At 41.0% G+C, this 15,038-nt stretch overlaps 1 protein-coding gene across 1 annotated transcript; it reads left to right on the forward strand.

Annotated features, from left to right (window-relative positions):
• Positions 1 to 1,734: 1,734 nt before the first annotated feature.
• Positions 1,735 to 14,517, forward strand: exoc3 (exocyst complex component 3). Its single transcript, XM_078264936.1, has 16 exons — positions 1,735 to 1,888; positions 2,918 to 3,123; positions 3,797 to 4,016; positions 4,503 to 4,675; positions 5,051 to 5,263; positions 5,764 to 5,942; positions 6,246 to 6,362; positions 7,260 to 7,377; positions 7,794 to 7,919; positions 8,082 to 8,182; positions 8,469 to 8,579; positions 9,910 to 10,051; positions 10,657 to 10,779; positions 11,851 to 12,012; positions 12,294 to 12,415; positions 14,121 to 14,517. Exons 2-16 carry the CDS (start codon positions 2,980 to 2,982, stop codon positions 14,314 to 14,316), a joined length of 2,247 nt encoding a protein of 748 aa, XP_078121062.1. The 5' UTR covers positions 1,735 to 1,888; positions 2,918 to 2,979; the 3' UTR covers positions 14,317 to 14,517.
• Positions 14,518 to 15,038: the final 521 nt, after the last annotated feature.

Raw genomic sequence — 15,038 nt, forward strand, 5'->3', positions numbered from 1 at the left:
AACAAGGCTGTGAGGTTTTTCTTTCAAAAAACACTTCACACAATTTCTACCAGAGTTATAAGAGGTACTTTCTGTCACTCAAATATACGGTTTGATTGATGACTGACAGGTCAAGAGGTCACGAGCTGTCAAAAATGAGATTTACGTCTGCCAGATGTTTCTGACGCGATTCTTCCGGAACTTTCCAGAAAAAGGGCGTGCCTAAGACCGGATATTACCAGGGAGGAGACCGGAAGATGCGTATTAATGTCCCGAGACCGGAAATTGCGTTTTTAAATGAACCAATGGGCGAGATACCACAGGAAGATGCATTTCAAATGAACCAGTGAGCAAGAAATAGGTATCTTTCCACTATTTGAAGCAGATAAACATCTCATATAACTGTGAGACCAGAGAGTGTGTGTAAGACAGGGCGGTAAAAAGTGTGAAAGCAATCTACACATGTGGTGATAATTATACCAAAGCCCGTCTACGGAAAGCCGTTCCACTCCCTATTCAGCCCCATTGTACCGAATTTGGTTGCAGTTCCACCAGAGTTCCACTGGGGGGTGATCGCGTCTATGGAGCTAGACGGCTAAATTTGTCTCTTTCGCCTGATTGTCGTTGAGAAATCTCAGATTTGATTGTAGTTTTTGCAAGTTCAACATGGATTATAGGTCAAAAGTTGAATGAACGAGTACTTGTGTCCTTTCGATTTCTTACAGGTTGAGTCGTTGTTGCCCATAACACGCTAGCATTCTGCTAATGAATGCTGATTGGTCAGTGAAGGACTGATTACGATCGGAGATCCCGCTTGACGGCATCCGAAGCAGAACCAGAATGTCAGAGTGAATATTTCGGCGTGGTCTTTAAAACATTAGCAAACCTCTTTCTAGCACGTGTATTAACAGGGAGAGGCTAACCTGTCAGCTGTGTTGTCGATGCCTCGAGAGAACAAAGGAAGCGACTCAGAGCTTGCCGTAAAGCAGTATCTCTGGCCGTATATGTTTATGACGTCATTGACATTTTAAAAGGCTTTTTAGAACAAAAAAGCCACTTTAAAAAAATCTAACACCCAGCAGTGTGTATTTTCTTAGCCTCCCCTTTCGAATGCAACATTCAAATTACTACACAAAAAATGATATCCTGAGAAAAGTGGATTTTGAGGGGTATAGCTCCATAGAGTCCCATTCATTCTGCACTGGCCTGTGAGCGCCCCCTATATGGAACTCTGGTGGAACTGCAACCAGTTCAGAAGCCGGAAGTAACGAGAGAGTGGAACTTCTTCCCTTATTAGAAATTCTTTGATTATACCTAGCGTTCACAAAAGGAACTGCATGTAAATAGGTCTATAATTTTAATTTAACTACTGCGTAGTTTTTGTCGCCCCCATAAGGAATTCTAAGTGATGAAAACACCACTGTTTCATCCACATGTCACAAGCCTTCCCTAATCACGCAAAAAAATAAAAAAGAGGCTACTAAAGGCTACTCAGGTGCTGTAACTACAGTAAGTACTTGACAGTTTAATTCTTTCTAAACAAAAATGGTAAACACAAAACAAGATCAGCTTATAAAATACGATACATTTTTACAACTACCCAGCATTATGTAAAGTGGTCACAGTAGATTCAGATAAAATATGAAACATGTTCTTATGCATTGATGCACTAGCTAGTAGTGATCATCCAAAACCTGAATGTGGCAGTAATGCAACATCGTGTAGGCCAACTGCCGTACAACCTCATAGAAGAAAACGCAGAAGCCGGTGGTGCTGGTGCTGGGCGGAGCTCTAATGAGGAAGAGGAACACAACAACATAACTTAGCTAGCTAGCTAGTCAGGAATATCAAAGTAATAATCGTAGAAATGCATTTCATCCTCCCTACGTGTAGTCCCTAGGTGTCTGAGGTAATACTGGTTCTTGGGTTCATATAGCGAGCTTGTTTCACAGGCGCTGAGATAGTGTTAGCTAGCTAGCCTTTTCCCGTCCCACGTTAGCTTAGCTTATGCTATTACATTTATTGAGCTGAACATTTTTATTATGTTAACTAGAAGGGTTAGCTAATGTTTTTATTTGACATAATATGGCCTAGCTAGTTAATAGTTCGTGTAACGTTAGCTGCTGTGTACAAGCTGTCCAAGTAAAACTACGCTAACGTTTGCAAGTTAACCGCTAGCTTAGCTAGCTGTCATTCAATTTTCACCAAATACTAACGTTACTCGATGCTAACGTTAACCTAACTTTACGTAGTGCAACGCTAGCCATTTAATAATGTTTGACAACCAAATAGCTCTATGGAATTTTAAGAAAGGCGGTGCCACAGCTGTCCTTTTATGGTCTCGGTCACAAGTTCTTGTCCCATGTTAACCGTGGAGAAAGGAGTGTCATGTGTATCTGTTATGACAGGAAGTAATGTTAGAAATCCTCTTTATCTTCAGCAACAGTTTTCAAACACTTTAGAGATGTGTTCCACCTGAGAAATATTGCTATTTATATATTCATTTATTTACCTGTGTCTTTTCTTACAATGCCCTTATACATCCATTTGCTCAACAGCGAAACTGTTAGGCTCACAACACTCTAAACCACTGAAATGCTGAATCTAATAATGAACTATTGACCTGAATGTACTTTTTTTTATTATAGAATTGGTCTTTAAAGAACCCCAATATGGATTGCTGTGCCACATTGTCATGTAGCTAACAACCAGTCGTTGACCTTTTTATTGCATACAGTTGCAATGTGATAGCGAAACACTGGAACACTTACTGAATATTTTGTATTTGCTTTAAGAAACATTTTGCCAGATCACATTTTTTTATCTATTGGGGAGACAGTCAGAATTCGAGAAAATACAAGAAATCTTAAAGAGTTATACTGTAATATCTTACACCAAACACTAGCAGTATGTGATTGATGTTGTCTGTATCTTTCAGCTCAAGAGTGTTTACATGAAGCCTTTGGATACGACTGGTACTATATACTACTGAGCAACACTATGGAGGAGACGAGTCGGGAGGCGGTTGCCACGGCGGTGCAGCGTGTGGCAGGGATGCTGCAGCGATCGGACCAGCTGGACAAAGTGGAGCAGTACAGAAGAAGAGAGGCTCGCAAAAAGGCCTCTGTAGAAGCCAGGCTGAAGGTGCTGTGTTAACAGACCATGCAGTGTAGTTCATTATACACTCCTTCATTTTACACATTTAGCTATTCATTCACTGTTCTTTTCGGCAACAACCGTTTTTGTCGGTGAAATGTGTCAAAAAAGAGTGAAAAATCACAAGTTCGCTTAAAATGTCAACAGCCTAAAATGCAGAGATAATCAGTAAAATAGTATAGAGAAGGTTGGTATTTTTTGTCTTGATAAATCATCAGTAATTACTAAAAAAAACTTTTGAAATAATGTTTATATTGGGGCTCCCTCCCTTGTAAACCTCTGATTTGGCTCCAATTTGTAACAACAGGCACATGTTTAACTAATTTAGTTTTTTGTAATCTGGTCCCTTTCTGATTTTATGTCACAGTTTACACAATAGTTATCCTAGCAGATGGGAACCACTAGATTCCGAAAATCATATCAGCCTCTGTGCATACTACATACATTATTTTAAGTAAGTATGTATGTATAAGTAATAATGCTGAAATGTATTTAATGGTAACCAAGCATACACTATGCTGATGTACTGTACATGGTGTGACACATACTCAGTATGAAAGCACAATTCACCACATTATTATTAATTGACACAGAGCATAATAGTACTTACTTTTGTAACTAACAGTAACATCTGTCTCTTGATTGCGCCTGATGTCCTCAGGCAGCCATCCAGTCCCAGCTGGATGGCGTTCGCACCGGACTGACCCAGCTGCACAGTGCTCTGCTGGATGTCAAAGACATCCAGGGCTCACTGGCTGATGTGAGTAAAGACTGGAGGCAGAGCATCAACACCATAGAGAACCTGAAGGACGTCAAGGATGCTGTAGTTCAACACAGTCAGCTGGCCTCCGCTGTGGAAAACCTTAAAAACATTTTCTCTGGTAAGCATAGTTCAGCCCGACCTAAAAGATGTCAACGATTGTGTGTCCCATTGCAGACCATATACTATTTTTGTGTGTGTGTTTTTTTTTTTTTTTGCACTCTTGCCTAAACTCTAAGTTGTTGTCCATTATCCCATCCTCCTTTTTTTTTATATATATTTTTTTTAAATTGATTATTAACTTATCAGAATCGAGCATCAAATCGTTCTAGAGAGAATCGCGAAGCATCTAAGAATGGATAATTTTTTCCCACCCCTAGTTTTTCCTGGCTCAGAATGGGACTACTCAAGGCTGTAAGCATGATCGGTCCACGTACAGTAAAGGCAATGAGACTGTGTTAACTTATTTGCCAAGAATTCCTCTATGCAGGAAAAACCCCTGAACAAGCTATCTTTAAAGGTTGACTCGACTCACAGAGAACTTCTCTCCTGTTTTATCTTGCTCTTAGTACTCTGTGTGTCTCTTGTCACTTTGCTGTGTGTACAGTACCAGAGATTGTGGCAGACACGCAGCAGCTGATAGAGCAGGGAGAGCTGCTGCAGGCCCACAGGAAGCTGATGGAGCTGGAGTGTTCACGGGATGACCTCATGTATGAGCAGTACCGCATGGACAGCAAGAACACAAGCGACATGAACCTCATCTCCATTTACTTTGAAGATGTAAGTTTAAGTGAGAGAGTTTTTGAGTGGTGCAGCAAAACTGTGAAAGGTCCGAACATCATACATGTCGTCATCATTAGGGATGCACCAAACTGACCCTAATCTCTCCTCAGGCCTGGAAGGATTGCATCCACCGGTACGTACGGTACTGTGGATAAATGAGTACCGGCACGTTTTCAGAATTTTGGTACCGAAGTACCGGTTCTCGTGACATCCCTAGTTATATGTTTGTGAGCTTATTTGGTCTTGAGCTAAGGATTTACCTTTCTGGTGGACAATACAGTTGTATTCTATCTTAGACATTTTTAGTGACTATGTAACCACTTAAGTCAAAGCTTTAAGTCGGTTTTCAACCTCCTCGTGTTTCCCCTCCAGGTTCAGGGGTTGTCAGATGAACTGGCCAAGCAGTTATGGATGATACTGCAGAGGTCCATGTTGACAGTTCGCCGTGACCCTACTATGTTGGTGTCATCGGTTCGCATCATTGAGCGGGAGGAGAAGATCGATCGGCGTATGGTCGACCGTAAGAAGCAGACCGGCTTCATCCCGCCTGGACGACCCAAACGGTGGAAGGACAGGATGTTTCAGGTAAGAGAAATGATGAACGTTATTTCAGCTCTTCTTGTTCTTCATCTCACCTTTTATCTGAATCTCCGATTATTCCCGCTATCCCACACAGGCTTCTCCTCCCGCCCCAAATGGCTGCTATCCGATTGTTTTTGCAAGTAATTTTGTTTTTCTGTTCTTTTTTTTTTTTTTTTCTTTCCCTTTCTCCTTGTAAAACATCAACCATTTTACACAGCAGTCAGCTCTAGTCTAAAATGATCTATACCCAAACACGGAGACCATATGGAGGTTGCTGATTCAAAGTAATGCTTACCGTCCTGAATGAGAGGCCTTGGTCTCACTGTTCTTTGTGGACTGTGTTTTACTTAGATGCTGAAATGTATCTAAATGTTGTGAAAGTATATTATAGGATTCACGGTGAAATTAGCTTTAGTTTTTTACCTCAGGAAGAGGTAGTTTTCTGGCCAACTGTACAGACTCAGTCCCTAAACGATGACTTTGATCCGTTTCTGTTTCTGCAGGTGTTGGAGGGTACAGTCGGCACCCGCATTGAGGGCACCCAGTCAGTGACAAAAGAGGCCGATAAAATGTGGCTGGTTCGTCTTTTAGAAATAACCAGGAAATATGTTCTGGATGACCTCATCGTTGTCAAGAACCTCATGGTGCAGTGCTTCCCCCAGCACTACAACACGTTCAACAGGTAACGGACGCAAAATGAATCTGTTTGTCTGTCAACACAGAACCGGTCCTAAACACAAGATTCAGAATAGAAGTCCTTGGTTTGCCTGGCCGCCTAACTGCCCAACTGCCCGTACACCTCCAAGCACTTGAAAGCCCCATTCTCACAATTGTGTCACCAGAACACTGTAATAAATTGAACCATGAATTTAGTGAACTGTTACGCTCTCAACTGACGAAAAGCTTCAAGTCAAAGTATTCAGTTGTGCTTTTATTTCCCTATTTATTTAACACATTCAGATAAGTGTTTGCTTATGTGTTTTAGGTTTTTTGGCCTCTACCACAATGCTGTGTCCTCTCGTGTCAAAGAACTGGCCTCTGAGGATTTAGAGGCTAATGAGATCGTATCCCTGCTAACCTGGGTCCTCAATACATATAAGAGGTAATACACACACACACACACACACACACACACACACAAATGCACACTTTCACAAGCTCTGTCTGAACGTAGCAGTGCAGAGTGTGTACAGTTTATCTGTCGGTGTCTTGCCGTGTCCTGCTTGCTATCTGCTGGTTAAAGTGAAGGGGGTTAGCTATGGAGCTAGCAGAGCTTTATCTGTCGCACATAGTACAGCCGTTGAAGACAAATTCTTCCGTTGATGAATGAATCTGATTATTTTTATTCATGTATCTAACATTTATTGCAGCTGTGGCATTCTTAACTTCAAAATCTCAGAGCAGCTTAAACAATCCAATGGAAATTACAAACGGGTAGTTCAACACTTGGTTAAACTGATGACTAGCATTGTTTTTTGTTTTTTTACATCATTACTACCAGTCTATCTGACTCCACCACAGTAATTCAGGCCCATTGAGATGCTGTTATTAGTTTGATTACCTGGTGCATCTACAGTCTAAACCACAGTCTGCTGTTTATGTGCTTGCAAACGTTTGTTTAGATGCAACATTTTTTGATTATTATTTACGTGTCATGCCACTAAGTGGCCCATCCCACCCGGAATCAAATGACACCAATACAACAGTAATTAATTTAACAGCTTCCGGTCCAATGTCCACACACAACATTCTCCACTTTGCACAAAACAAAGAACAAATAAAACACACCACAGCAGCCACAACACAACAGTGCAAGCCATACATTGTCCAACTAGAGCTCATACAACACCTCATACACAAAACAGAACCACAGACAAAAATGTATTATGTCCACCCGCAGGAAATGTTTATCACAGGCTCAAAGAATTCATGAGGCACCTGCAGATGTAACTGCGTTTTAGTTATAGAATCAGTGTATGCGTGCCTGTCTATGTTTCAGTGTGGAGATGATGGGCCACCCAGAGCTGTTTTCAGAGTGTGACATCAACCAGCTGGAGCCTCTGCTGCCTCAAGATGTGGTGGACGACCTGCTCAGCAAATATGTCAAGACTTTTACAGTAGGCAGGCACCACACACATAAACGGGAATGCTAATGGGTGTCCCATTCAGGTCTTTAGTCTGTACAGTAGTCTTTATACACATTATGCCTGCCTTTGAATCCACACACAATCACATTGTGAGTGCTACACTGCAAATAGACCTGCCCCTTGGACATCTAATCACAGTAACTTAATTACAAAAAAAAACAGCTTGCCTTTTAAATAAAGTATGTCTTGTTCTTTTCTTCTTCTTGTGCTACCTCCCTGTGTGTCACCTTTGCAAGCGTCAAATACACATTCCCTTCATAAAAATGCCACTGTGTCATAATTAAAACATGTTAACCAGTTTAAAGTGGCACAAAAACAATGTTTACAAGGCATCTCTTTTGTTAAGTGTGGATCCAGACTCTCTGTTTGACTGTCCATATCTTCAGTCTAATATAACAGGCTGGCTGAGGAAGGCCCTGGAAACGGACAAGAAGGACTGGCAGAAAGAAACGGAGCCTGAGGCTGACCAAGACGGATACTACCAGACCACACTGCCCGCCATAGTCTTTCAGGTAACACACGCCATTGTGACTTATTATATATTGAAAAAAGTGAAGGGTTATGAAAACCTCTGGAAGCCACTGTATATTTGATTCCTGGTGCTTGTAATGAAAACATCTCAGCTCGCTCATTCTCTCTCGTCCTGATTTGAATGTTTCTTCACCCTTCATCAGATGTTTGAGCAGAATCTGCAAGTTGCTGCGCAGATTGACAACAATTTCAAAGAGCAAGTTCTGAAGCTCTGCCTGAAACAGATGAACACGTTCCTCATCAGGTAATTCTTTTTTCATACTGTTTGACTTTCTTTCTGATGTGATAAAGGTCTGAATTGAAGGTCTAATGAAAAATGTTTGAAACAACATAGAATTAAAACCTGGGTAATTTTTAACTTTCCATGATTGTGTGCTCTTATAATTTTGGACGTCAGAACTCATGTGTTCTGTTTCCTGTTACCCTTTTAATATTGGCTCTATACACACTCTGATCAGGGGAACAGACTGCTGCAATAATGGGAACAATTACTGTGTGATTCTAACAGATGTGTGTGTTCCTTTGTGTAGGTACAGAGAGGAGGCAGTGACCTACAAAGAGGAGCACATGAGAGACAGACAGATGCCTCAGTGTTATGTGCAGTACATGATAGCCATCATTAACAACTGCCAGACATTCAAGTAAGATTACATTTTATAGATGAACTAGTGTTGACACTTTAAGTAAAATATAACTTTGGTCATGAAGTGGTAATGTCAAGTTGTTTGGGCAGACAGGGGACGTAGGCTGTCCAACTGTAGGCTCCAAGTTAGCTGCTTGTCTTTACGCTAAGCTAGGAAATCCAGATGAGAGCTTACCACTGCATGTGACTGGAGCAACAGGAGGAATCCATTAGCACAACAGACTGTTAAGTACAGTCAGTGTAGCTGGTGAGCGACGGGGACGCTCGAAAACATGGAAAAGATGGGAATGGAGAGTTTGAATAGCCTGTCAACCACAGAGTTAGGACTTTTTTAGGACAGAGTTGCACTTTGAGTATTAATTTACAAGTATATATATATATATATATTAGGGGTGGTACGGTTCACAAAACCCACGGTTCGGTTCGTATCACGGTTTTAGGGTCACGGTTTTCGGTTCTGTACGGTTCTTGTTATCTTTTCTTTTAATTTTTAACACTATATAGCTAAAATTAGCATATTGAATGCATGTTGCACAATACATGCACACAGTGGCAGTTCTATCTATTGTTTTATTTCTGCTGTCATCATAGGTAACATGAAATCCAAAATGTTCCCACACACCAGACTTATACGACGCTGGCGCATCCTCCAACTCCGGGCAGCCTTCCTCATCTCTCCCACTTGACATTTCTGCACCTGACGTGACCTGCAGCAGCAGCACTCCACACTCCACTTGAGGAGCGGTCGGCTCGGCGCCTCTCAAAATCTGACGAAAATCTTTTAAACTGACTTTTGTCAATCAAAAAAACAGACCGATTCAGCAACTGTATGGCCTATTTCTCGCTTAAAATGTTGTCAGAAACACGTTTCGGTGAACTATTTTCGTAAAATACTAGATCGTATTCACAACGAGACGCCATTAGAGTCTGTTTTGAAATTCGGGAGCAGCAAGAACCACGTGTGTTGCGTTCGTCACGCGCTTCCCCCTCGTCGTTTCCAGTAAGTGTTTTAACATAGGTGTATAAAGTGGGCACTACAGCAGTAAGTGGTTAGTGCACATTAACAGTGTACTGACGAACCGTGCGACGCACACACGCTCCGAACCGAGCGGTTCGGATGTTCTTTTATGAACCGTACCACCTAATATATATATGTGTGTGTGTGTGTATGTATGTATGTATGTATGTATGTATGTGTACATATATATATATATATATATATATATATTGCACAATTTATTAATGTGATTATCTCATAATGTCTTTATATATTTGATATTGAACTCTTTGGGGTTCCACATTGTAATGTTATCCCATGTGTTCCTCAGAGAGTCCATTAACAGTCTGAAGAGGAAGTACTCGCAGTCCTCCGAGCCCACTGACAGTGATGCCGCCATAGAGAGGACGCTCAATGAGGTGGCCAAGGAGGGATGTCAGTTCCTATTGGATGAAGTCTTCCTAGACCTCGAGGTAAGAAGAGCTCTTATTGGACTGATCCATATTTATTGGATGTTTAAAGGGTGTTCGTTGTATTTTTAGTAGGGATTTTAATAATTAACCGTTTAACTGACAAGTTGAAAAGTTTTATCAGTTAAACCGTTAAAACATTATGAAAAAAAAAAAAATATATATATATATATATATAAATATAATTTAAAACAGTTTGAAGAAAAATAGGCTAAACAAACTATTTCTTAACTGCTAGTTTACTCACAAAGGTTGTGCTACATGTTAGGAAAAAAAATCATTAGCATCCCTAATTTGTAGCAAAGAATTTGTTCTTTTATTCTAAGTACCGTATTGGTCCGAATATGAGACAGGTTTTTTTTCCTAGAAAAAAGTATGAAAAAGTGGGGTCGTCTTATAACAGGACTAGAATTTCAGCTGTTCAAGTCGCACAACGTAAGGGACGCCACCTGTTTCAACAGCCAATAGAAATCAGCTATAAACTATAGAAATAATCCATCCATGGACAGAAAAAAGAAAAGAAGAAAAAACTAATTAAGGAAGTTCAAGTGATTTACAAAATGCTCCAATGCGTTTCATCACTTTGATTTTGACATTGCATTGACCAGCATCACCTGAATGAGCTGCTGACTAGGAAGTGGCTGACGGGCTCTCATGCTGTGGACACCATCTGTGTGACAGTGGAGGACTACTTCAATGACTTCAACAAGATCAAGAAACCCTTCAATCAGGTAGGATGGGAGCAGAACACTTTACTCTTAGCAGGGTATCTTCAAAAATGTCACAAGTAATTCATGTATAGAAATGTGTCATATATTAGGGCTGTCCCAAATTTTAAAGGAACACGCCGACTTATTGGGACTTTAGCTTATTCACTGTATCCCCCAGAGTTAGATAAGTCCATACATACCCTTCTCATCTCCGTGCGTGTCGTAACTCTGTCTGACAAACCCACAGCTGGAGGTAACCGGCTCCATCTAGCCTACTGCTCCCAATAAGTGACAAAATAACGCCAACATGTTCCTATTTACATGTTGTGATTTGTATAGTCACAGCGTGTACAAATAACAAGGTCACATGAGACACAGCCATCTTCTAACCGTATACATACTGGGAACTATATTCTCAGAAAGGCGAAGCACTGCTCCCACCGGTCACCTCCAGGATCTGTGCTAAGCTAGGCTAGCGGTGGGTGCGCCAGACAGAGTTACGACACGCACGGAGATGAGAAGGATATGTATGGACTTATCTAACTCTGGGGGATACGGTGAATAAGCTAAAGTCCCAATAAGTCGACGTGTTCCTTTAAAGCATTTTGCTCGCTGCCTTTGCGTTGCTGAGCGCCTTGCATTTTTCCGCTTTATGCATCTCGCAGCAAAATAACAGTTAAGCTAAGGATGGTGATTTGGTCATTCCCTAGGTGGAAAAAAAGAAGAAGAAAAAGACGCTACTGCAAAACTGAAAGCTCTGTCTGATCGGGGCTTAACTGTGCTGTGCGTTGATAAATCCATGCCGCTGTCCGTGGTGCTGAAATAGCAGACAGATTTGTAGTTGAGACTTTTTCTCTGAGTCCTGCCCTTCTGTCACTTCTGTATTGGATCTTTTATAGTGTCTAAACTATATAACTGTTAAAAATACAGAACCAAAAGAGTGGGGCAGTTTTCTCGTCGAGAGGGAACGAAACAAACCGGTCTGTCTGTCCCCCCCCGTTAAAAAATTAACAAATCGCCTACTGCAAAAAGTGTATTTTGAATAGAGATTATTAATATGATTTTACAATATGTTGGCTGTGGTGTGTACAGGAGATGACGAGCGAAGCCCTGCGTAGGGTGGTGGTGGAGTACATTAAAGCAGTGATGCAGAAGAGGATCACCTTTAAAAACGCTGATGAGAGGAGAGAGGGAGCTGACAGGATGATCAAAGAGGCTGATCAGTTCAAGTTCCTCTTCAGGAAACTGGCTGCCGTGAGTTCACATATAATGGTTTCACGATACTGCAACGTTATTCACTTTCAGCCAAGCATTACAGTTGTAACCAACAATTAACCACTGCATTGAGTTTAACAAATCCGTCAAACAATAGCAATGCTGTCAAAACACTTTCTGCCACACAGTGTGGCTGGATAGATCCAGTGTGCACCCTTCTCGGCCAGTGTAGACATGATGCAACAGTTGGCGTGGTAATGACAGGAAAGTCCTCAAAGGTTGGAGGGGCACGCCTAACTTTGGTGGATTGTTGGGTGCAGGGTGAAGACACAGACCGGCTTTGTGGTGCCATCGCTGCCATCGCGGAAGTCTTCAAGCTGACTGACCCCACACTGCTGTTCCTGGAGGTCACCACTCTGGTGTCCAAATACCCTGACATCAGGTATACACAGTCACTAGTCTCACATTGCCAGACCTGGAGTATGGTCTGGCTACACCGCTTATTTATTCTGGGATTGGGGGGGGGGGGCTTGTTTGTATTTGTTTGTATTTGTATTTCTTCAAACCAATCACAACCGTCCTGGGCAGCAGTGATGCAATGACGATGCGGATGCAGTGACGATGGCCTTGCAAAATAGATAGCAGAGATAGCGGGAGGGGAGGGATCGGATGCCAGGTTTTATCCCAGACTACACAGTCTCACACACACACACACACACACACACACACACACACACACTCTCAATGTGTTTTTATTAGAATTATCTTCAAATACAATTATTTTCTTTATGAAAACGGTATTTGGCTTTTAGTAGTATAAGTATTTTTCCAAAAATGAGTCTTGAAAAAGAGGGGGGGGTCGTCATATAATCAGGGTCGTCTTAAATTCGGACCTGTACGGTAATTGGTATTTTGTATAAAATAATTGCAAGTGTGTCAATTAATGTGGAATTTGTCAAATGTTTTGTGGCAACAAAAACACCTTTTCTTAAAAGTACGACAACTTTTCACTGCTTCTCACTGCACTGCTGCTGTTTTTTCAAAGATAGTATGTTAGCATATAAGTACTAGGTGTGGGATGACACATAAATAAAATATGACATCACATCGCTAGGTAACTGAGTCTTAAATGGACTTCCGACAGATCAAGTGCCCTTTGCTTTTCATTTTAATTGACAGAAAAAAGAAAAGAAGAAAAAAACAAATTAAGGAAGTTCAAGTGATTTACAAAATGCTCCAATGCGTTTCATCGCTTTGATTTTGACACTGCATTGACCAGCATCACCTGAATGAGCTGCTGACTAGGAAGTGGCTGACTTCTGCACGATGATGCGGTTGGTGGTTGTAGTTCCGTAGAAATCAAATCGTTTCAACTCACAACCAGGTTTGTGGATTATCTTGAGTAACCCGGGTCATGATTTCTAGAAAAGAGACATTGCTGTTGAATTTTTCAAATGAACCAAAAAAAAAAAGCTGAGTGCCATCTAGTTCCATTATAGGCAGACATCTCCACGGCTGATATCTCCAACACTATCTAGTAGAGCCCGACCGATAAAGGATTTTTAAGGCCGATATCGATACAAATATTTGGGGATTTAAAAATCCGATATTCCAATATATCGGCCGATCGATAGATAGATAGATAGATAGATATATATTTTTTTTTTTTTTTAAATACAGAAACACGTAACAAAACAAACAGATTTCCCTAACATTAGTTATTTGTAGATATTTATGAGTCCTCACTAAAATAATATGATAATGCAGTATCAAAATAAACTTAAGATATGAAACTTAAAGGGTTAAACACGAGTGTTGCCAACAGGGACGTTGTAGAGCGCCCTCTGGTGGACAAACTATGCAACGCCAACACTCACAACATGGTTGAAGGGGGTTTCGTCCGTTTATATTTTAGTTTTTTAAACATTCATTTATCGGCCATTATAAATGCAGATACCGATAGTTTGGAAAATGTCTGATATCGGCCCGACCGATATATCGGAGGGCCGATATATCGGTCGGGCCTTACTCTCTAGATTGATAAATAGTTCTACAAGTAAGAGGTTAAATATGTATTTAGAATTTTGGGGTGAAGTGTCCCTTTAAACATTAACACTAAGGTTTTTGGTCCCTCCTGCTCTCCGTAGGGAGGAACACATCCAGGCGTTACTGGCCGTGCGTGGCGATGCCAGCAGGGAAATGCGCCAGATGATCATAGGGACTCTCAGCGAGAACAAAGTGTCCTACTCTGGTGTCACACAGCCCATCTTCAAAGACATCACCGTGCCCACCATGACCATGACGACCATGACCTCCATGGCAACTGCAAAGCTGCTGAAATAAAGCCAGTAACCCTAACACTGTTTCCACCTTCAGCACCTTCAGACACGAGAACATAAGCAAACTTCTTTTTCCAGACACTGTTATTTGGAATTGTTTAATGGAGCTTGCCGTGTCCTCTGTCCCTCCCCTTATTTTGCTGTTTTAATTGTCACCCTGATCACGTCTGCTTCAACAAAATAATAAAATCATAGTTGTTAGAAAGTGTGGTATGACTACTAATTAGAAGAATTACAGGATGCTTTTTTCTTTTCCTCCTCCTCTTACTTCTTTCACAAGTTACACACACTAAGTTAGTGAACAAAAGGACAAGAAAGCCAGGAGGAAACATTTCAACATTAAACAGGCCCTTATATTATAGATTCCTGATTTCAAATGAGAAAATACCATGAAGTAAATGGAGTACAACAGGAAGTATGTTACTACACAGGAAATGAATAAGGAATAAAGAAACCCATAATGAAGCAATGCTATGTCATGTTGGATTGAAGGTCTTTAGCTAATGAAATTGAACTAAAAACTTGACTTAGCTAATATTCCTACCTGAGATGACGGTTCAAAAATATCACTAGATTCTCTCCTGTTCAGCTCAGATAAATCATTTACAGAATTTTGATAGTTTATTTGTATAGATTATTTTATTGGGGCATTTTAGGCCTTTATTTCCAAAGGACAGATGAAGACATGAAAGGGGAGAGAGAAGGGGAATGACATGCAGCAAAGGG

This window comes from Sander vitreus, chromosome 12 (genome assembly GCF_031162955.1).
Source record: "Sander vitreus isolate 19-12246 chromosome 12, sanVit1, whole genome shotgun sequence".
Lineage (NCBI taxonomy): Eukaryota > Metazoa > Chordata > Actinopteri > Perciformes > Percidae > Sander > Sander vitreus.

Excerpts from the sequence above, each read along its gene's own strand:
- exoc3 (XM_078264936.1), top strand. The coding sequence starts at position 2,980 with ATGGAGGAGACGAGTCGGGAGGCGGTTGCCACGGCGGTGCAGCGTGTG. Across the intron at positions 3,124-3,796 it reads CTGTAGAAGCCAGGCTGAAG|GCAGCCATCCAGTCCCAGCT; the intron begins GTGCTGTGTTAA and ends TGATGTCCTCAG. Across the intron at positions 8,183-8,468 it reads ATGAACACGTTCCTCATCAG|GTACAGAGAGGAGGCAGTGA; the intron begins GTAATTCTTTTT and ends TCCTTTGTGTAG.